Below are 24,173 nucleotides of genomic sequence, written 5' to 3'. Positions count from 1 at the left end.
CAGCACACAGGTCTTGCTTAAGGCCAAAGGAGATACAAAGCTTCATATCATATCCTTCATATTTGTCACCACATACTCAAACACAATTACGAACACTGATTCTGACGACTCTGCTACCCTTCCCAGGATTAACACTGTTAGTCCCTGCAATCAGAACTCAATGACAATCTTCTGAACTTCATTTTAAACCACATGAGTAAGAAACTTCAGTTCTTCTATCGGCTGCTTTCTTAAGGCTAACAATACACTTGAAATGATAATACTCCACTATGACATCTAAATATTAGAAATTACTACCTTCTAGATTGAATTTATAAAAGGTAGTTATAGCACGGTTTGGAACTGCATTATACTTCTCTGTGAAGGGAATTTTGTAGTGCAGAAGTTCTCACATTTTAAAAAACATAATAAAATACTGAAGCGGATTTAGCATACGTTTACCAATAAAAAATTATAAAATTTCTCCCAATTGTACAGCTTAAGAATAAACCAACGTAAGAGTGATAATTAATACTGACAAAATGAAACAATGCCAGATGCTTATCTAATTAATCAGTTTCCTTTAACCTGTTAAATCTTTGCTTTCCGAGTCATTAAAGTTTTCTAATCTGCTTCGTGTTACAAACTTGTTCCTAACTTTGAAAAATGCATGAAAAATTACTAGGTCTGAGATCAGGCACACCCGGATTTTTTTTTTTGTGTGGGTTTTTTTTTTTTTTTGTATTTTGTATTTTTTTAAATTTTTACTTTACACAGTAGTGAACAGAAACCACAGTATACAGGTTACTGTGTTTCCATGAAAAGCATGTATAATATAGAACAAACTTCATTACCAATTAGAATGTATTTTCCTTCTAGAAAAACTATTAGGCTTCATTTGTTTTTTCTTCAGACACCTGCTCACTATTCTTGCTCACTTTTTGTTCGAAGCTGCTCACTTGATTTACAGCTTCATCTTCCTTCATCAGACCTTCAGTTTTTGCCTCTTCTCCCTCATTCTCTGCCTCTTCCCCCTCCTCCTCCTCCATCTCGTCCTCCTCCTCCTCCTCCTCCTCCTCCCCTTGCGGTTTTTCACATTCTTTCTCTTCCTGCAGTTCTTCCATCTCTTTGTCCTCCTCCTCCTCTTCCTCTTTTTCACTGTCTTCATCCTCTTCCCTCGTCAGACTCTCTCTCTCATCCGAGTCGGCCTGTGAGGGAGATGCCCGGGCCCCCCCGTGCTCGCCGGCCAGGACTTCTGGTCCTGTCCCCTCCTGCTCCGTGCTATCGCGCTCCTCCGCCTCTCGCTTGCAATAGGAGTAGCGATGATTCATGTGTTGGGAATAAGACCCAGAGTGTGAGAAACGCTTTCCACATTTGTCACATTGATAGGGCTTTTCTCCAGAATGTAACCGCATGTGTTCAATCAAATGATGTTTGTGTTTAAATGCCTTCTTACAGATTCCACACTCGTGCGGTCTCTTACCTGCAAAATAAGAACACAGCCATGACACAAAATCCTCCGAAGGCTTTTGGGGGCACTTCAGTTCGCGGAAAGGGTTATAGAGTCATTTTTCAAAAGCTGTCAGGTTCAGCGACATACCTGTGTGTTCATATTTATGTCTCAATAGTGAGCTACTCTTTTGGAATATCTTATCACACAAATCACAAGCATACATTCCATTTTCTGTCTTCCGCATTTTCTTTTTGGGTGGTGTAGAATCCGAGTCATTCTGGTCCTCTACATTTGATACTCCTTCTGAGCTAGTGTCTTGCCTTTCATCCTAAAGAAAGAAAAGAAGAACATTTAATTTCAAATTAAAAGGTAAGCAAGAGACATATATAAAAGCACAGGTTAAAAAACTACTTTGATTTATACTTTCAATAGCTTGACCAAAGCAGGACTACTACTCATCGCAGCAGACAGGCTCCAAGGGCAGGGGGCTGGATGCGAGGTGGGGGTTGATACAGAAAAAAGTCAGGTTGGGGGCAAAAGAGTCACAACGATGACAAAAACAAGTGATCAACTGATGAAAAGAAAGAATGTAAAATGTATACTAACAAAATTTACCTGGTTTCAAACAAATCATGACTTTGTGAGAAATTTGCAGAAAATTTTAACTTACGAGTTTGCTACATCATCACCAATCTCTAACTGCATTATTTGCCTTAACTGTTTTCCTTCTGGGTTTTACTAAGCAAAAATTAAGATTCTATTTTTATTTATTTATTTAGAAAGATTTTATTTATTTGTTTGACAGAGAGAGACACAGCAAGAGAGGGAACACAAGCAGGGGGAGTGGGAGAGGGAGAAGTAAACTTCCCGCTGAGCAGGGAGCCCGATGAGGGGCTCGATCCCAGGACCCTGGGATCATGACCTGAGCCGAAGGCAGACGCTTAACGACTGAGCCACCCAGGCGCCCCAAGATTCTATTTTTAAAGGTGGTCTTTCAGTTGTATCCTCCGGAACTTCAGAAGTCTATGAACTGACCTCCATGGTTTCTTTGAAAAGAGAGGGATTTGCTCTACCACTTTGCTAAGGAAAAAGATGGCAAAACAATGCAGGAGGGTCTCTGTTTTGGAAGCAAGAATACTTGCTAGACAAAATAAATCTTCAGAATTTCAGTGGAATAAAACATTTCAGGCAGTCCCAGGGCGGTAATGTGTAGGAAGCTCTCATGTAGGTAAACAATGACTGGTAGTGGAGTTGGGTCCCTCAAGATCCTTATGTCTTTCCTAAAGTCTTCCATTCTATTGCCTCTAAGCCCACAAATAGTCTAAAAGCTCAAAGGTTTTTCACAACATTTCTTATAGTTTTGCAAAGTGGGAGAGGCGCAGCCATTTGCCTGGGTGGTTTGTGAGCTGCCAGTTTGTGCTAAAGTAACTTGACTACTTTCATTGCTATCTGACGTGGCCATATGATTAAGTGAAATGTTGGTGGGTCCCCCTTTATTATTCAAAGGTGTGCACAGTGTTTTAAACACCGAGAGTCTATATGAATTCATTAGTTGTGTGAGAGTTTTTTTCAAGAGTAACCACAATTGCAGGAAACCCAATCAGTAGGAATTTTTAAGGGGGAAAAAAAAAGCAGCAGATATACATTTGAACAGGATGTTGTAATTATTTCAGCTGTACCTACTTATAGCAAATATTTGGATGAAAGATCACATTTATCTCTAGTATATGGTTGATTCAATAAGAAACCGATGAAAAAAACTGGGAGGCCATCAAGGTTAGTAACCTAGAAAAAGTCTGGATAATGAGCCACACCATAGTACACAAAATGGTTCTATCTAAAACTGCATCATGGATTTTGGGGGGAAAGGTAAGGAGGAAAATGCACATATAGGTTCATATATATTAATTATGACTGAATACTGTTTTAGTTTACAGCTCATAGTGATCAGCAAATTCACTAGGTGAGCTCTTTGTATACTTAAGTCTTGTTTAATTAAAGCCTTTAATAAATATAGGTGTTAACACATAAAAAGTAATAGCTCAGTTTTGCTGGTGTGAAATGTCTGTGAATGGGAATGTATTTTCATGCATTAATGATGATACAGCAGAAACTGTTACTAATTTGGGAATATAACTCTAGAAACAGAAGTCCAATTGGTGAGTATTCCAATTTTTCTTCTGTTTCAAGCTTCAGATAGTCAAGTCTTTAGCTGAGACTTCTCATTTCCCCAGGAGAATAACACAACTGTAGTTGATAACCATACCTGGGATTAGTAAGAAACTGAAGGCGAGATGCTATGAAAGTTAAAGCAAATGTTCATCTATTTCCTCTCAAAAATGATAGTTTGTAACAACCTGCTAGGCTCTACAGAGACTGATTTTTATTTGAAAAATTTCACTGAAAGAAGTCAAACTAGCATTTTAGTAAATAGCTTTGGGATAGGGGCCTTTTCTTTACCTGATTCCCGTTTGGCTGGATCACTTTCAAGGGTGGTTCCTGGACTGCAGGGCTGACTGTAGTCGAGTACGTGTAAGCCACCTGGGGAATCAGAATAGTCTGCTTATTGGCAGCTAGTGCCCGCAAGCATGGAACACTGTTCTGGTCAGCAATGGCCACGATCGTGGGTAACTGGGCAGTGACTGTAGGTATAGCAATATTTATGGGGTTGGCACTTGGTGGGATTACATTTACAACTGGTTCTGAGTCTGTAACACAACTGTCCTTTTGTGGCTCCTTTTTTGCACAAGACAAGTTCAAGGGTTCTTCCTGGACAGAATAAACACTGTTCTGGTAAACACTAGTGATAGTTGACCTTTCCAATAATTCTCCCTGTTGCTTTGGTAGTGAAAGATCAAGAGGTTCTACTTGTGGCTCTTCTTGTGCACCTTCCGCTGTGTACAAGTAACCCTGTGTATTTCTGGATGAGGAAAGGTTTAGAGGTGATGGGGATGATGGACTACTTCTGGAACCATTGACGGTTGATCCCGCTGGTAAAACTGGAGAGTGAGTCATCTTCAGGGGACTTTGTAGATTTACTGTGCTGTCTGGGGGTTCATTTGCATTTGTAGATTGAGGCTGCTCATCGTTCTTTGCAGGGATATTTACTTTGCCTGGTTCAGGAGAAGATGGTTCAGAAGACTGCACTGAAATCTGTCCAGCTTGCATCTTTTCAAACCACTTTTTTACTACATCCAGTGGGAGGTTTACCGAATCGGCAATTTTTGAGAGCTCTTCTGCACTTGGCTGTGCGTTCAAAGCATAATATGCTTTTAGAAGAGATAAGAGGTTCTTTAAAGGTGGCTGACTGGGAGACAGACTGCCATCTCCACCTGATGAGACAGAGGACTCGGGCTTCTCAGCTTCTGGTGCAGGGAGTGGAGGAGGCTGAGCAGGCTGCTTTAGGTCATAGTGCTTTAATTCTGGAAGTGCATTAATATCTCCTGGACATTCGTCACACAGAAGGCAAGTGCTATCGTTCACTCCTCCTTCAAAGCTTTTGTCCTTCTCTGATTTAACAGTAAGATCTTCTGGTAACTTTTCACTTTTGCAACTGTTTGTGGGGACTGGGTTTTCTTTTTTTAAATTCTGAGGAACAACTTGAAGTTGGCTAGGCTGCTCAAGACTGTAGTTAATGATAATTTTGGTTGTTCCATCTTGATCAACCAAAGGAAGACTGATGGCAGAAATAACAGAATGGCCACCTTGCTGTATGGATGAAGCATTGATTGTTTCTTGTTCTTTGGATGCAAGATTGGCTTGATTATTCTCCAAAACTTGCCTTATAACATTACCATCTACTGCCACTTTAAGTACATTCTGGATATCACTTAAATTGATACTTATGGGAGACACCAAACCGACCGTTGGCAGAACAACAGCTTGCACCACACCCTGAGGAGAACTGGTTGCCTGTAATGGGCCACCACCACTGAAAACCCCATTCTGTAAAGGGGTTGAACAGTTGATTCCTGAAGCAACGACTATGGGTTTGAATTCATAATCCACAGGTTCAGTTTTAATTTGGTTTATAGAAAGTTGCTCTTGAAGGGGTTTATTCTCTATCTTTTGTCGTATCTGTGGTCGTGTGGGACTGCCTGGTGATGCCGAAAGAGATGGCGAGGAACACTGAGGCGTCTTGAGTCCTGTTCTTGGTCGCCCGTTCACAGGCATCAAGCTGATACACTTCTTACTGCTTATGTGTGAACTATAGGAACCAGAATGGGAAAAACGTTTCTTGCAGTTTGGGCATTCATATGGCTTCTCTCCTAAACAAAAAAAATTATATTCACTGAATTATTACATGTAAGTTTTCATGTATCCACATTTTCCTTAAAACAAACAGTATCAATTTAAAAAGAGATTTCCATGTATCTTGTGATACAATTTTATTTAGAATATTCATGTTAAGTTCAAAGCTGACATAAATGTTATAAAGACTAGCAAAACCTTCGTCTGTAGTACACGTGCTAACCTGTAAGGAAGTCTTCTCAGCATATGTGTATAATATTCCTGCTAACCTTTAAGACTTCAAATAATTCTCAAATGCCAAAAATAATTCTAGTTGACCCTTGAACAACATGGGTTTGAACTGCATGGGCTGAGTTAACACGGGGATGTTTTTTGATAAATACCCTACAGTACTGCAAATGTATTTTCTCTTCCTTAATGAGTTTTCTTAATACCCTCTTCTCTTGCTTACTCTATTGTAACAATACAGTATATAATACATATAACATTCAAAACGTGTATTAATTGACTGTTTCCGTTACAGGTAAGGCTTCTGGTCAGCAGTAGGCTAGCAGTAGTTAAGTTTTGGGGAGTCAAAAGTTATATGTGGAGTTTTGACTGCATGGGGGCCCAGCTCCCATAACCCTGCATTGTTCAAGGGTCAAATGTACATCTCTCTCTCAAGTAATTTTTTTTCTTACCCTATTTCATCTACCTATGTAATTTTTCTGTATTTCACTATACTTAACCATCTGCAGGAGAAATTAATATTAGAGGAAAGAAAAGTAAGTAAAATCTCCCTTTATATAACACTTAACAAGTACGAATACCTATCCTTCCCATATCCACAAGGTTTTAAGGTTTCCTTGAAAAGATCTTTCTCAATGGGCAGAAAACTTTCCATATGAGGTATTGTTATCAGCCTTGGCTTATTAAACTGGGAGGTATGCATTCCTGGAGCTAGAAGGCAATGTTCTAGCGGGTATGCAAAACTTTCTTGTAGTTTCAATTTTAGTGACAGCAGTTACAGTAATTTAAAACATTTTAATATTAAAACACAGATTATACCATGGAGAAAAAGACAATATTCATGTGAATTGTCAGGAAAAAACCACAATGTCAAAGAAGCTCCTTGCTTGTAGGGGCTTACGTCAAGTTGCTTCCTTCACCTTCCAGGAGAGAAGACATTCATTCTTGTTGGCTGTTAGGGATACTTTGGTAGAAAATTTTGAGAAGCATGGAGCCAAATGGAATACTTTCAGACAACCCTAATTTTTCGCCTTAATTTTAATTTATATTTATCGTTCATTCATTTATAATTTATAGGTTAAAGACTATCAGTTTCAATAACATAGGAACTTGAGTCTCATGTGCCATTTATGCCTTGTACCTATTGAAGTGTAGGTCAAAAATGCTCCATAAACCTTTTTTGGATGAATGAATGACTAATTGCAAAATTATGGAATATGGTGATGCTATTTATCTACTCAGTATCAAGATGAAACTCTTTCTTTCTTCTGTTCTTTTTAAGAATGAAAATGAAAGCAGTGAGAAACTCAATGTAAGTTCTTCTAATAATGTAATTTCAGTGTTGTAAAGTTTTTAGAAAGTAAGTTATATTTTCTAAAAGTATAATTACTTGAAGAATAGGATATTAGAACTGGAAGGGATCTAAGAGGACCTCCTGTACAGTAAAAGAGTTCATTTTATATCACCTTTGACTTTAGCTAGTCTCCTGCTTAAGCTCCTTTATTAAAAGGAGGTTATTACTTGCTGGACAGCTCTATGGAAGATGGTCTAGTTTGGTTCTGCTGAGGATCATGAATTTGGGTTCAAAACCTAGCTCTGCCACTAGTTTTTTTAAAAGATTTTATTTATTTATTTATTTATTTATTTATTTATTTATTTATTTATTTTGAGAGAAAGGTGGGGTCACGAGTGGGGCAGGAGAAGAAAGAGGAGGAAAGAGAGAATCTTAAGCAGACTCACACTGAGCATGGAGCCCAACACGGGGCTCAATCTCATGACCATGAGATCACGACCTGAGCTGAACTTATGAGTTGGATGCTCAATTGACTGAGCCCCCCAGGTGCCCCTGACTGTTTTCTTAATCTTTCCAAGCCTCAGTGTTTAGGTGTGTAAATAAACGTAAACACATCCTCACTGGATTGTTGTAGCAGTTATAGGACATAATATAGCAAAACTCTTAGTGTGGTCTTAATACATGTTAGTGAATCTTTTAAAAAGTAATTCTCTGGAGAGATAGGTTGAGTACTAAGCCAGAATTCGCTTGTTATAATGCCTACTTTCCTGTCCTAGCCTTCCCTCTGATGCCACACAGAGCAAGTCTAACTTTTCTTCTAAAAGTCAGACTTTCAAACTGATGAAGAGCAGTCATCTGTATCCTTAAACTTCCCTTGTGTGGGCTAAATATACCCAGGTCCTTCAAAGACTCCTCATGGGACATGGTTTTTAGAACCCTTCCCACTTACCCACTTGTTAACTCATCTCTGGAAATTCTCCAGTTTATCAGTATCTTTCCAATGGGATGCCTGAAATATGATTCAATACTCAAAATGCATCAGGTAAATTTCTGGGGGGAAGGGGTGTAAGGCAAGGGATGTGTTCTAGTATCTCTATTTTAACATTTTAAATTCTTGCATAACTTTTTTAGATGAGCCATATGCTTGTTCTCTTGTTAGAGACACTTGGAAAATAAGAATTTATAATATAGATTATTTTTAAAAAAGATTTTATTTATTTATTTGAGAGAAGGGGAGAGGGAGAGAGCAGGAGCGGTGGGGAGGGGCAGAGGGAAAGGGAGAAGCAGACTCTCTGCTGAGCAGGGAGCCTGACATGGGGCTTGGTCCCAGGACCTGGAGATCATGACCTGAGCAGAAGGCGGCAGATGCTTAACCAACTGAGTCACCCAGGCGCCCCACAGATTATTTTTATCTTTACAGACAGGGAGATAGAGGAGCCCAGTGGCTAAGGCAACAGCTTTGGAGTCAGGATACTTGCACTGGGGCCCTGGCTTTGCCATGGACTAGCTGAGTGACTCTGGATAGGTTACGTAAGCTCTCTGAGCCTCCATTTTCTCATCAGTAGAAAGGGAAGAAGTAATAGCATCTACCTCATAGGGCTATCGTTGGGACTATATGAGTTAATGTACACAAATAACTAGAATGTGGCTGTACATAGTTAAGTACTCAATAAATGCTAGTCATCAGTATTATTGTTGGGGATTACCTGATATTTTATCATTGCCAGAAAGAAAGTGCAGAACAATTGTTCTAAAGCCAAATCCACTATGTTTGTTGGAAAACCCCTTGTTTCTATCGTTATAGCTTTATGGTTTATAGCTAAAGTACATCACCTAATTTGTCTGTCTAGCAACTGTTAAACCCTGGAGGTGAAGTTGTGCTGTAAAAAGTCAGATGTCCTATGAATACTGATTTCTTTTTTGTAATGGCTGAGGTGGACGTTTGGTTGCATCTTACGTAAAAACTTTCCAGGCTAAAGTTCATAGGGCTATGGAACAAACCCAAGTTATTTCTGGGGAGGATCAGAGCCCGGGAACAGGAGCCTTCTGTCTCACCTCTGAGTGGAGGTGAGGTGACCTGCTCCTCATCATAGCTCAGCTCCCACATGAGGAGTTCAGATGATGGCTAAAACACATGACTCTGCATATGGCTCGTTTTAATGGTGTCGGAAGACAGCAACAATCCAGGTAATTTTAGGGAGTATAATTTAAAGATCCTGATTAAAAACTGAGCTGAGAAAGAAAGATTACAGAGGTTTCTTGAAGGATATGAAGCTCATCCATTATTCGATACTCTAAACAGCTCTTTCAAAACTATCTGTGGTGAAGGACCTTCTGTGCCCCCAGTTTTTTGTTTTAAATTTCCAATCTACTGTAAGATCAATATTGTATAAAATATAATAAAATTATCACAGCATTTTCTTCGTCTAATAGTTTCTAAATTACTCTCAATTTCTATATTTAGCTCTTCAAGAACCAGTCTCAAAAAAGCTTACAGACTGGTACCAGTCCTGGAATGACACTGAGAAGCCCCAACTCAGAAATCTTCCTTTGGAATAAACCAGACCATCTGAGAGCTGTATACCTGGATTGTATCCAAGTGGCTACCCTGGAGAAATGCTTTTTCTAAACTGCATTTTGGTGAAATATCACTGGCTTTCTATTGGAGAATCTTTCTTTATTTTTATTTATTTATTTAAAGATTTTATTTATTTGTCAGAAAGAGAGAGAGAGCACAAGCAGGGGGAATGGGAGAGGGAGAAGCAGGCTTCCCATGGAGCAGGGAGCCCGATGCGGGGCTCAATCCCAGCACCCTGGGATCATGACCTGAGCCGAAGGCAGTCGCTTCACCGACTGAGCCACCCAGGCGTCCCATGGAGAATCTTACTTTAAAAAGAAAACCCTATCAAATTTTCTGCTGTACTATTTTAAGGATATTTTGGAAAATGATATCAAATGCATTTTGCTTCCCTATGGGCTTTGTAGCAGGAAGAGTTGTACTTTTCCTAGCGACTGATTCCTTTCACTTACAGACAGTCTGGGTCTTGGTTACTGATTGCAGTTTTCTGAGTTCCTAAACCTTAGAGTCTAATGTGTGGTCCACTTCCAGCATGTGCTTGGCATGTCATAGTATCCATTTTATTTCATGTTTACTTCATGCCTGTGTTACTTAACTTTATTTTCCTAATATATTTTTGAATTAAAATTTCTTGCTGTATTAAAGGTATATACGTCTCATATTACTTCCCCTTGAGGGTAAGACTATCCTATAAACACATAATGAATGGACAGTGCAGAGTACGGCGGACGCTCTGTGCTCCACGATGTGGCCTAAACTTGCACCAGCTACTTCAGCCGCGGTGGTAGCAGCGTACCATTACCAAGCTTCTATCAAGCGCTTGTCCATCCAAACTCCTAAAACTCTTCTGTCAGTACTACAGACAGTTGCTCCCTGCTTACTACTTGATTGAGACTGATTTTTGAATATCAATGCAGAGTTTTGTGATTAAATATCAACTTCCGTTTCTGCCCTGCATTGTAATCTCTCGTGCGATGCATGCTTCCCAATTCCGTATCATCACCAGGTCTGACAGATCCACATCCTATATAACTGCAATAGGACCATATGACATTCATTCTGTACATGAATCTTGCTCTAAATTTTATTTTATTTTCCCTCCTCTACCCCAATCTCAACATTTAAGAAAACTCTCTTGAATTAGCTAGATCTCTATCAATAACTTCAAATCATCTGTAGCAAGAAAGCAGGTCATTAAAAATATATTCTTGATGAAAATTTTTTGACAGCCCAGAAGTTAATAAATAGGATTTTGTGGCAGACTGCAAAAGACAACTTCTTATTTCCAGGAATATTAAAGTGTGAAAATAAATAAATGTTTTTGCAAGAATTTTGGTTTAAACAAATTGGTAACTTTAACATTATTTAGCCCTCAACAAACAAGACAGTGAAACTTCTAGAAATGTAGTTCCAAAATAAAACACAGATATCACACCAGTCACCTCTCACAAAGCCACCCGCTGTACTCTTTTTGTAGGATGTCTATAAGATGTAAATGTCAATACAATCATTTTCACAAAATAAGCAGTGTGCAGACACCCATCATTTCTCATTAATTAGAAAACAGTTCTTTTTCACTACTATTTAAATCTAAAATAACATACCAAAATTAATCAGATGAATAGATGTCAGAGTGCAATGTGAGATGCTACCAAGTTTTCATTACAGCTTTTGTTGAAGTAGAGCCCCTAAAGACATGCAAATACAGCTCTTTTTGTTTCTAAGTTTCTAAAACAGACATTTTTTATCATATAATATCATTTTGTAAGTAAAATTTAGAAAAGAATGTGGAATAGAAAGATGAAATGATAGGTGAACACATTTTTCTTTTAAATTTTCAATGCTGCCCTGTCTGGGTGACTCCACATCACCCTTGACCACTTCCTATCTGGAGTTTCCACTTCTATTTCTCTCATGTAAAGAATGTCTTTGCATCCTTACTTTCTTGTGCAAATCGTACCTCTATTTCCTTTTTCATTCCCTAGTTAACTGTGCAGAAGAGGCAATGAAATTAGTATTCCTCAGAAAGCTCAAGGAGGTTGTACTTCTTGTTAAAACATGCTATATTCTGATCAGGAAATTTGGAGTATGTCATATTATATTAGCTTAATATGCTTCAGTTAAAGATTAAGACTCCAATAAAATACTATTTATAAATAGAAAATTTCTCCAGGTTAGTCTTTATCCTACAAGAAAAGCAAAGAGTTTCTGACCATGTGTGTAGACCACATTATAAGAGATTTATTTATAACCACATATGCTATGATATTCAAGGTGTAGAAAGAAAACAAATATTTACCACTGTGGATTCTTAAGTGCTCTTTTAGATGATGTTTGTATTTGAAAGCTTTTCCACATTCAGTGCACTTGAATTTACGATTACCCCCAGACTGTGTCACATGTCTCTGTAAGAAAGAATTGATATTTTAATTATAGAGCAAAAAAAATTTGGACATAAAAGAATAGCCAATCTGCTAAAAGTAATATTTTGGTGAATTCTGCTTCTCAAAGCCTTCAAATTGAGGCAGTCACAAAAATCTAACACTTGGAATATTACACCAAAAAGAAGGGTGATAGTGGGATCAGAATTTTGACATGGAGAAAAATCTCTACTTGCTAGAGTATGAGAATCATACTTTATTGAGTAATATAGTATTTAGCACAAATAATATATACTTTACTAGAAACTAGAGATTATCTCTTCTGCAGCCAGGCTTTTTCCAGTAGTTTATCCTCTCTTAGATGCTTGGTATTTCCAAAATGTACTTTAATCTGATGAATTTAAAAAATACTTCCATCTTTTCATCCAAATATGGAGTATTATAATAGCTTTCTGTCTGGTTTATCAAATTCTCACTTTTATATATTTCAAATATATTCTGCACCCTTAAAGATTTTTTTTCCAGGTCCCGTTATTTTATTTATTTACTTTTATTTATCCATCATTAAATATATTATTAAAAAATGTTTTCCAGTCAAGTATAGTTGACAATGTTTCAGCATACAACACAGTGAGTCAAACAACTCCGTATGTTATGCCATGCTCATCACAAGTGTCTACCATTTGTCACCATACAACACTACCCCAATACCACTGACTATATTCTCGATGCTGTACCTTTCATCCCCATGCCTTGTTCATTCTTTTTTTATTGTTATGTTAATCACCATACATTACATCATTAGTTTTTAATGTAGTGTTCCATGATTCATTGTTTGCATATAATACCCAGTGCTCCATGCAGAACGTGCCCTCCTTAATACCCATCACCGGGCTAACCCATCCTCCCAACCCCCTTCCCTCTAGAACCCTCAGTTTGTTTCTCAGAGTCCATAGTCTCTCATGGTTCGTCTCCCCCTCCGATTTCCCCCCCCTTCATTCTTCCCCTCCTGCTATCTTCTTCTTCTTTTTTTTTTTTAACATATAGTGTATTATTTGCTTCAGAGGTACAGATCTGTGATTCAACAGTCTTGCACACTTCACAGCGCTCACCATAGCACATACCCTCGCCTTGTTCATTCTATAACTGGAAGCCTGGACCTCCCACTCCCCTTCACCCGTTTTGCCCATCCCCTCCCTCCCATGGCAACCACCAGTATGTTCTCTGTGTTTATGAGTCTGTTTCTGCTTTTTTTGTTTATTAGATTAACCATACAAAAGCACTGCTTGAATTGAATTCTATCATAAACCATAAATTGCTCATAAACCTCCAAAGGCTCCCCCCATTAGCCCCTGAATATAGATTCTGAGTCTATACATTCCAAGTTTACCTCAGTTTCCAGGCTGATTCTTCACCAGTTTCCTATAAGAAGTTCATGCCTCAGTCACTGAGTGAGTCTCAGTTTTTTGCACATATACTACTCTATCTCCTTGCTTTGGTTTATACTATTCCTTATTTCTTGGCTATATTTCCCTATAATGATTATTAAGATTCCAGCCATACTTCAAAGGCTTAACTCAAGTACTTTCTACTTGCTTCATGCTCACCCTAGCTGGAATCTCCCTTCTTGTTTTTCATACAGGAAGGAAAGAGAATGAGTACTTACTCTGTATCAGGCCCTACTTCATCCAAACTCATGGTTATAAGCACCACATATATGGTGACAACTCCCAACAGGGTATCTCTAGACCTCCTCCCTCCTCTTAACTCCAGACTCTCCCAGCCAATTGAGACCTTGATACTGCCTGTTGGAAAGCAATGGGCATGTGAAACTTGCCACGATTAACCTGAACTCCTAATTTCCCTTCTGAGAGTCAGCTCCGCCTCTGGTGTTCCCTGTCTTTGTGAATGACACCTTCATTTATTTGATTATTGCTTAGGCCCTGAACTTTGGAGTAATCCTTGATTCCTCTCTTCCTTTGAACACCCTTACTCAATCCATCAGCAAGCCATCTGAATATACTCTGCATCCAGCATTCATCACTGTGTCATGTCTGTCACCACCAGTGATTTCAAAGCCACCACCACCTTTGGCCTGGATTATAGCACTAGCCTCCAAATGGTCTCCTGCCTCTAAGTGGTCTCCCTGCTTCCACTCTTGTCTTTTTTGATCTACTCTCCACCCAACAGCCAGTGTTCCCTTAAAAATAAAAAGGAAATAAAGATAAAATTCAATATCCTTCAAAGGTTTCCCTGTCACACTGCAGAATAAAATCAAAAGTCTCTATCATGGTCTATACAAGGAGGTATATCATCCAGCCCCTAATACTTCTGGCCTCACCTATCTTTCTCCCCTTTATTCACACTGGCCTCCTTGCTGTCCTTTGGGCATGCTGGACAGGCTTCTGCCTCAAGGCCTTTTCATGTTTCCCTCTGTTCCCTTTGACTGGAACACCCTCCCCCCAGTTATCCTATGACTGGCTCCTTCCTTTCATTTGGGTCTTAGTTCAGATGTCCCATTCATAGAAAGGTCTTTCTATCCTTAAAAAAGTAGCAACTTTCTTCACTTTCTATCTTCTGCTTTATTTTTCTTCATACTACCTGTTCTTACATATCACCTGCTAATATATGCTGCTCCCCACTGTCTTGATCTTTGCTTATCTTTTTCACTATTGTGCCTTTAATACCTAGAACAGGGCCTGACATGTAATAGAAACACAAATGTTTAATGAATAAATTAATAATACATGGAAATGCTTATCTTTGAGTCATAGCATGCTTTTCAAACTCAAGTTTGCTGCCCTGTAACCTAAATTGTTTCCAAGACATCCCGATCATATTTCCTCACATTATTGGTCCCTGTACTAATCATAGCTCCTTTCTGATTTTTGTCTGATCACATACTTCATATATAAAACCTACTACCTTTCACCCATCAGAAAAATCACGACAAAACTGGCTTTCATGCTCATCATTGATCTTACGATTTGTTTCTATAATGGCATCTCTCACTTTCACCATTAGCTCTATCTGTGCTTTGCAGATCCTCTCTTTGATAATGGCCCTTGGTAGAGAAAGGATATGGGGGCAACAGGTGCCATTTGGGTCTGCTCCCCAAATGTCACATGAATAGGCTCTTTTCCCAAGGCTTGACTGTACTGTAGTCATGTTAAGACTCTGAGATGGAAAAAGCACTCTTTTGCATTGTCCCCGATAAGACTTGCATAGGGGCAGATGGTAGATAGATAGTCTTCGTCTTCAGTAGTTCCTTCTCTGTATCAATTTCTACCTTCTGTCGGTATTCTCCCCAATTTCAAGTGTTCCCTCATGGACTTATCCATTAACCTATCTAAGGAAATCTTGGTCTTATACTGCCTGATTGCTATCCTCTCCCCCTTTATTTTGTGATTTGGTGAGTGTTATTGCCAAAGTCCTGAGAAGATAGGTTGACCCTGCTTGATGATTCTGTTTCTGCCATAATTTTTTTTGCTTGGTTTAGCCATCATCTTAGAAAGAGTCTAACTTGTTCTCTACGAGATACAGGACTTAAATTAGGTACATGCATAGGGCAGAGTTCTCACAGATTCGCATTTATAGACAGTCATAATCCTCTGATACAAGAAACTGGACATGTGCCCCAACGATAACACATACCCTTAAAATACACTGTGCAGCTGAATATTTATTTGATTTTTAAAGTTAGAATCATGTTGATATTAATTTGATTGTTTAGAGTTGACACTTATCAGGATCTTATAAAAGAAGGACAACCGGCAAGAGTTTCTTAGCCTTTAATCTTTAAGTATAGAGCCAACAGTTCAAATGTAACTTAACTTACAGAAGAATAGTCTTGGTTTATACATCTAGAAATTGAGGCAAAGTGACATAGGAATAGAATCAACCATGTGAAAATTGAGTCTTCAGAATAAAAATGTTTAGAATCTAAACCTTAGATTCTTAGAGGAAGCAACTTCCCTTCCTACAGTAAACAGAACACAATAACTTATACTGAGAATAAATAAAGTAGACTTTGGTTCCCAGGAAATTAACTTTTATTATTATTATTTGACTTTCTTCTCAATTTGGTCAGTACTTAGTCATATGGTTTATGAAACCAGTATTTATTTTTCCTACACTGAGCATTTTGGTAGAATGCATTTTGAAATCTAGTTTTAAACTTAAGGGAAATATTTGTTACAGTATAAGCAAAATAATTAAATCAAGAAAGGAATCTTATCTGAAAAGGAATAAAAAAACTTAGTTACCTTGGAAATAATGTTCATATGTACTTTATAACCCAGAAATGACCAGATAATTCAAATAATCACTTGCATTCTTGTAAGGCTGCAGGTAAGATGCTGTCTAGTACATCCTTTTAAGTATGTTAAAACCCTTGCCTCTATGGATGGTTGATTTCACTTACTTGATCTCTTCCTGATTTATGTGACGTCATGTGACGTTCAAGTTGAGTTCTGTACGCAAAGGTGTAACTGCAGAGGGAGCAACTAAAATTATCTTCATTCTTTTCATGGCGATATTTAATGTGTTCTTTCAGAGAGGTAAAGCGTTTATAGCCTCTATCACAATATGGGCAGGTGAGTAACTGGGAGAATGCATCTGGTGTTCCTGTACAAGAAAGATCATATATTTTGAATTTAAAACATTCAAAAAATATTACCAAAGCTACCACTCAATCCCTATGCTTTGTGCCAGATATTATGCCACCCACTTTATATTGGATCCTTAAAACAATACAATGATACTCATCTCTATTTTATACAAGAGAAAACAGGAGGCTCAGAAAGGTTAAATAACTTAAAAGTCACATGGCTAGTAAATGATGAAGTCAGGATTCAAACATGTGCTGTCTGACTTCAAAGTCCCATGTCTTTTCCACTAAACCACAAATCTTCCCTTCTTTTTGTATGGTTAATTAGACAAAGAAAACAAAATAAAATTAGAAATATATGTTACATTTGTAAATGTATACATATTGAAGGGGACTTGTACACAATAATAGAATCTTTCTATTGGTAACAATGTATCATTAATTATTTAACGCTTTCTAATTTGGAAAGGACACTATAAAGTTATTGTCATCAGAGAGTAAGTAGTATATAATTAGATTATGTTTTCAAGACACCGCTGCAGTTAGGTGTAGCCATATGACAGAGTTCAGACCACAAGAACAAGTACTGGGGGAAATGAGTAACAGGAGCCAGATCTAGGTCTGGCCCACAAAGACCTCCCACGCATGCTTCTTTATGCTCTTTCCCTTACTGAAATACATGGATACATTTTCTGTAGAATTTTATATGGATAAATACAGGATAGCATTCAGAAAATAAAGGCAATATAGAAAAACTGGAGTTCACTGAGTGAACCATATATTGTTCTTTTAAGATTTATTTATTTGAGAGAGAGGGGTGCGCGAGTGGGAGGAAGGGCCAAGGGAGAGAATTTCAAGGAGACTCCCTGCTGAACATGGAGCCTGCCACGTGGCTTGACATGGGGCTCGATCCCAGGACGTATGAAATCATGACCTGAGCCAAAATGAAGAGGTGGACGATTAACCGACTGAGCCACCCAGGTGCCCCTGAATGAACCATATTTTTATTTTTTTTATTATTTTTTTTATTTTTTTATTTTTTTTAAAGATTTTATTTATTTATTTGACAGAGAGAGACACAGTGAGAGCAGGATCACAAGCAGGGGGAGAGGGAGAGGGAGAAACAGGCTTCCCGCGGAGCAGGGAGCCCGATGCGGGGCTTGATCCCAGGACGCTGGGATCATGACCTGAGCCGAAGGCAGACGCTTAACGACTGAGCCACCCAGGCGCCCCTGAACCATATTTTTAAACATGGAACCATCTAAGCCTGACAATCCTAAAAATACTATTTTGCCAATTAATATTATTTAACTAAGAGTGGTTTTCCACATTTGATTTATTTCTTCAAAAAAATAAGTTCCTAATAGATAACTTACTGTAAATCGTATCTCTACCTTCATTTTGAATTTCTTATTGAAAAAGACTACCAAGAAAATTTTATTACAATCTCAAAATTCTTCATAAACATATATTACCTTTATGGAAATTCAAGTCCATATAAATTAAAAGTCTTGCTTGAGAACCTGCCTGCATGTAATAGACTGAGCACCTGACCCCACATAGTTTGTTAATTATGTTGAAATATGTATCAAATATATGAATAAAATCAAACAACCAAATCCCCCAAAGTTTATGATGGTATCTTTATTATCAGCTAGCAAGGCAACTGGAATCAGAGAATTTTCTGTTGGTGATGTCTCTAAAATGACCTACTTCTGTGGGGACTAGATTAGCCACATGAAATTGTTTTGAAAATCATGCTATGTTTTGTCTAGTATTAATTTCCTATTTGTACAGGCAAGTAGGAAATCAACATTTGGGACAGTCTGCTTGCCAGAGTACCTAATCCATCCTATTGATTTTAGCTGGCTACAATGGCAAAAGCCCAAGTCAGCCATCGCAGGTGCTTTATTATTGGCACCACAATCACAATGTGATTTCCATTACTCAAGCTGCTTATAATCCATAGTGTAATACAGCTGTCTGCTCTCATTATGTTCTATTTTCTTCTTTGCCTTCATCATTAATAAACAAAATACTAATAATTTTGTACAGTGACAGGTGCTCATGATATTTTACCAGCAAGTTATTATTTTCATAAAACATCTATTGAATTTCTCACACATATGAGATATGAATTTATTCTTTTAGGATACTGGCATAAAACAACGAAAAGTAAACCTGAATATCCAACATAATAAGTGAATTATAGAATGAACAGTCTTGAAAGTTAAATAAAAATCTTTATTTCTATTTTTGAAAAATATTGGATGTTTGCTTATTTACAGGAATCACTTTTTTTTTTTAGCAAAGAAGGCTTGCCACGTAAGGAAAAAAATTATCTTTTTAGAATTCTTATAATAAACTTAAGGTAGCGATTCAGGAGTACTAAAAAATCCAACCTATGTCTATTTTTTTGACCTGTCTGTAATTTCCTTATGTATCTGCGACTGTGAATATGCTTATTAAAAAAAAACCCTAATTTTTGTATCCTAAACTTCCTTTGCTAGGTAGCATAACATTACAGACTGATAGTAGTACTTGATATAAAACCTTTGAAAAATCTCCTTTATTTGTGCCCCACTGATTCAGAGTTTGTGATAGTTCAACCTGCTGGAGTAAAGTTTGCCCTTTCACAATTTATGAAGTGCAGGAAAGCATCCTGAATCCACTAAAACTTTAAAAACTTAAGGGCTTCTGAGGATAATCAGATGTTACTGGTGTGACAGAATGTCTACTGTGAAATACTTTATTAGCTGTACACCTGAAAGTAATGACTACCTGAATTAAAAACAGATTCTCAAATTCAAATGTTTTACTAATTCAGAATGATTAGGGCCCCAACTTTTATGGGATTTTACTGTGTTGATTAGTAACAATGGACTATATAAAGTTTAACCTTATTTGATCTGTGCAATGAAACATTTTTTTAAGTTCTCATTATTTTCTTTCATGAGGCTTCTTGATAAACTTTTTGGTACATAAACATTTACATATATACATAAATACATATACATTAAAATTTTTAAATTTCCTTTCCATATTTATTGTAACCTACAGCTTCTTCAGGTGAAATGTTAACAAATTTTCCTTAAGGAAAAAAACTGGGGTGTGTGGGTGGGTGGCTCAGTTGGTTAAGTGTCCAACTCTTGGTTTCAGCTCAGGTCATGATCTCAGGGTCATGACTTCGAGCCCCGCATCAGGCTCCACGCTCAGTGCAGACTCTGCTTGGGATTCTCTCTTCCTCCCCCTGCCCCTCCCCCTGTTCTGTCTCTAAATAAATCAATAAAATCTTTAAAAAAAGAGAAAAAAACCCTGAAAATCAAAGTAGAAATGGCAGGGCCCTACAGGATTACAATGCCTATAACTATAGACTCTCCAAATATGCAAATAGATCAACACAACACTATTCATAAAGCTGTAATGCTGTGTCCCCAGGGGCAATAATCTATAGTCTTCAAAAATGTGTCCTTTTGGCACAGTGGAGGATTCAGTCCTAGAGTGCCCTACCTCTATTTCCTTTGTCACTGATTTAGTTACAGGAAATCCTATCTATTTTGAGGTGAAACTTCTATTTCTGCTTTTTCATAACTGATTCCTGATTTAAGGAAGGTACAGTTGACTCTTTGCAATGGAATCTATTTTGTTTTCTACACCATTCTTCTCAATTTCCTTCAAAAATTTAAAGTTGATTGATAAAATAACATTTACTTAGCACCAAAAAAGTTGAAATACTTATGCATAAATTTAACAAAGTTATGTGTAAGATTTATATGAGGAAAACTAAAATTCTGATGAACAAAATCAAAGAACTAAATAAATGGAGACATTCAATGTTTAATGTTGTCAAGATGCCAGTTTTTCCCAACTTGATTCAGTGGAATTCCAATTCAAATCTGGAAAGTCCTTTTATGGATACTGACAAACATTCTAAAGTTTATATGGAGAGGCAAAAGACCCAGAATAGCCAACACAACATGGAAGGTGAAAAATAAATGGAGGACTGACACTCCCTGACTTTAAGACTTACTATAAAGCTATAGTAATCAAAACAGTGTGCTATTGGTGTAAGAATACAGAAATACAGTGGAACAGAGAGCCAGAAATATCCTCATAAATACAGTCAACTGGTCTTTGACAAAGGAGCAGAGGCAATACAATGGAGGAAAGATAGTTTTTGCAACAGTGGTAATGGAACAGGAAACAAAAGCAAAAATGAACTATTGGGACTTCATCAGGATAAAAAGCTTTTGGCACAGCAAAGGAAACAATCAACAAAACTAAAAGGCAATGTACAGAATGGGAGAAGATATTCCCAAATGACATATCAGATAAAGGGCTAGTGTCCAAAATCCGTAAGGAACTCAAACTCAATACCCAAAAAAAGAAAAAATCCAGTCAAGAAATGGGCAGAAGACATGAACAGACATTTCTCCAAAGAAGACATACAAATGGCTAACAGACACATGAAAAAATGCTCCATATCACTCATCATCAAGGAAATACAAATCAAAACCACAATGAGATACCACCTCTCATCAGTCAGAATGGCTAAAATTAACAAGTCAGGAAAGGACAGATGTTGGCGAGGATGCGGAGAAAGGGGAACCCTCCTACAATGTTGGTGGGAATGCAAGCTGGTGCAGCCACTCTGGAAAACATTTTGGAGGTTCCTCAAAAAGTTAAAAGTAGAACTACCCTATGACCCAGCAATTGCACTACTAGGTATTTATCCAAAGGATACAAAAATAGTGATTTGAAGGGGCACATGCACCCCAATGTTTATATCAGCAATGTCCACAATAGCCAAACTATGGAAAGAGCCCAGATGACTCATCGACAGATAAATGGATAAAGAAGATATGGTGTATATAAATTCAATGGACTATGACTCAGTCATCAAAAAGAACGAAATCTTGCCATTTGCAATGACGTGGATGGAACTACAGGGTATCATGCTAAGCGAAATAAGTCAGGGAAAGACCAATACCATGATTTCACACATATGTGGAATTTAAGAAACAAAACAGATGAACATAGGGGAAGGGAAGGAAAAATAAAATAAGATAGAAACAGAGAGGGAGGCAAACCATAAGAGACTCTTAGCTCTAGAAACAAACAGAGGGTTGCTGGAGGGGAGGTGGATGGGGGGATGGGGTAACTGGGTGATGGGCATTAAGGAGGGCACTTGATGTAATGAAAACTGGGTGTTATATGCAACTGATGAATCACTAAATTCTACCCCTGAAACTAATAATACAATATATATTAACTAAAATGAATTTAAACACAAAATTAAAAAAATAGTAATGGAACAACTGAACATTCAGGACATGCATAAAAATGAATCTAGACACAGACCTTACACCCTTCACAAAAATCAACTCAAAATGGGTCACAAACCTAACTGTAAAGTGCAAAACTATAAAGCTCCTAGAAATAGGGGAAAACCTTCATGACCCTAGGTATGACACTGCCTTTTTTAGATATAACATCAAAGAAAGAATTGACAAGCTGGACTTCATTAAAATGAAAACTCTGTCCTGTGAAAGATGATCTCAGGAGAATTAGAAGACAAGTCACAGACTGGGAAGAATATTTGCAGAAGACACATCAGATTAAGGGCTATTATCCAAAATATACAAAGGACTCCTAAAATTCAACAATAAAAAAATCAATAACTTGATTAAAAAATAGTCCAAAGACCTTAGAAGACACCTCACCAAAGAAGACATACAGATGGCAAATATAGATGCTCCACATCATATGTCATCAGGGGGAAGCAAATTAAAACAAGATACCACCACACACCTATCAGAATGGCCAAAATCCAGAACACTGACACCACAACATGCTGGCAAGGATGTGGAGTAAAAGAAACTCACACTGCTGGTGAGGATGCAAAGTGGCACAGCCTCTTTGGAAGACAGTCCGGCAGTTTCTTACAAAAGTAAACATACTCTTACTAGAGGATCCAGCATATGCACTCCTTGGTATTTACCCAAATGAGTTGGAAAACTTATGTCTATACAAACATCTGTACATGGATGTGTATAGCAACTTTATTCATAATTGCCAAAGCTTGGAACCAAGGTGTCCTTCAGTAGGTGAATGGGTAAATATACTACGGTAGATCCAGACAACAGAATATTATTCAGCACTTAAAGGAAATGAGCTATCAAGCCATGAAGATACATGGAGGAAACTTAAATGCATATTACTAAGTGAAAAAAGCCAACTTAAAAGGTTACATGCTGTATAATTCCAACTAAATGACATTCTGGAAAAGGCAGAACTATGGAGACACAAAAAGATCTGTGGTTTCCAGGGGTGAGGGGAGGTGGGGAAAGATGAATAGGCAAAGCATAGAGGATTTTTAGGGCAATTAAAATACTCCACGAGATATTATGATGATGGATACATGTCATTACCTATTTGTCCAAACCCAAAGAATGTACAACATCAAGAATGAACCCTAAGGTAGATATGGACTTTGGGTGTTTTCTGATGAGTTATGTTGATAATGGGAGAAGCTATGCACATTAGGGGGCAAAGGGTACATGGGAAATACCTGTACTTCTGTCTTACTTTTTTGGTAAGCTTTAGGCTTCTCTAAAAATGTCTTTTTAAAAAGTTGATTATTTAAATATTAAGTTAAATCTATCCATTAAACTGGGAACCCTGGAAAAATCAAATCAGATTTAGGATCTTAATACTTTAAATATCCTTCAACATTCCAAGTGACTTCTTAGTTCTTGGTGCAGATCTTGCATAAAATTTCTTATAGGAATATCTGCATGCGACTGTCATCTGTTTCTAGCATGGAAGGAGGGAATGGTAGCCTGTTTCCTTTCAGGAGAGTATGAACATATTAGAACTGCATTTTATCACTTTTCACATACTGGCTGTTCATATCAGAATAGACTAGAGCAAATATAAAAAACCTCATTTGTCTCCAAATCGGTATGTTTTGAACAAATCATATTTTGCTTGCCAGAATAGTGAAAAAAAAATCAAGCGGCAGTTAAAGGTCATCCTAGCTCCATTTCTGCTGCCATGTGGGTGAATGCAAATCAACGTCCAGGCATTGTTCTTTTATTTATTTATTTATTTTATTTATTATTATTATTTTTTATTATGTTATGTTAATCACCATACATTACATCATTAGTTTTTGATGTAGTGTTCCATGATTCATTGTTTGCGTATAACACCCAGTGCTCCATGCAGAACGTGCCCTCTTTAATACCCATCACCGGGCTAACCCATCCCCCCACCCCCTCCCCTCTAGAACCCTCAATTTGTTTCTCAGAGTCCATCGTCTCTCATGGTTCGTCTCCCCCTCCGATTTCCCCCCCTTCATTCTTCCCCTCCTGCTATCTTCTTCTTTTTTTTTTTTT

General features: G+C 37.7%; 1 protein-coding gene across 4 annotated transcripts in view; it reads right to left on the bottom strand.

Annotated features, from left to right (window-relative positions):
• Positions 1-705: 705 nt before the first annotated feature.
• Positions 706-24,173, bottom strand: part of ZEB1 (zinc finger E-box binding homeobox 1) — a 185,642-nt gene continuing 162,174 nt past the window's right edge. For all 4 annotated transcript variants that reach the window (XM_032395859.1, XM_032395856.1, XM_032395857.1 and 1 more), the window contains 5 exons: positions 16,588-16,790; positions 12,083-12,188; positions 3,893-5,700; positions 1,580-1,760; positions 706-1,462 (listed from right to left, as the gene is read on the bottom strand). In XM_032395859.1, coding sequence (XP_032251750.1) covers positions 867-1,462; positions 1,580-1,760; positions 3,893-5,700; positions 12,083-12,188; positions 16,588-16,617 — 2,721 coding nt within the window. In that variant the 5' untranslated portion in view covers positions 16,618-16,790 and the 3' untranslated portion in view covers positions 706-866. The remainder of the gene's footprint in view (positions 1,463-1,579; positions 1,761-3,892; positions 5,701-12,082; positions 12,189-16,587; positions 16,791-24,173) is intronic.

This window comes from Phoca vitulina, unplaced genomic scaffold (assembly GCF_004348235.1).
Source record: "Phoca vitulina isolate PV1807 unplaced genomic scaffold, GSC_HSeal_1.0 scaffold88, whole genome shotgun sequence".
NCBI lineage: Eukaryota > Metazoa > Chordata > Mammalia > Carnivora > Phocidae > Phoca > Phoca vitulina.
The sequence above is the reverse complement of the archived record's forward strand: the minus strand, read 5'-3'. Positions and strand labels throughout refer to the sequence as shown.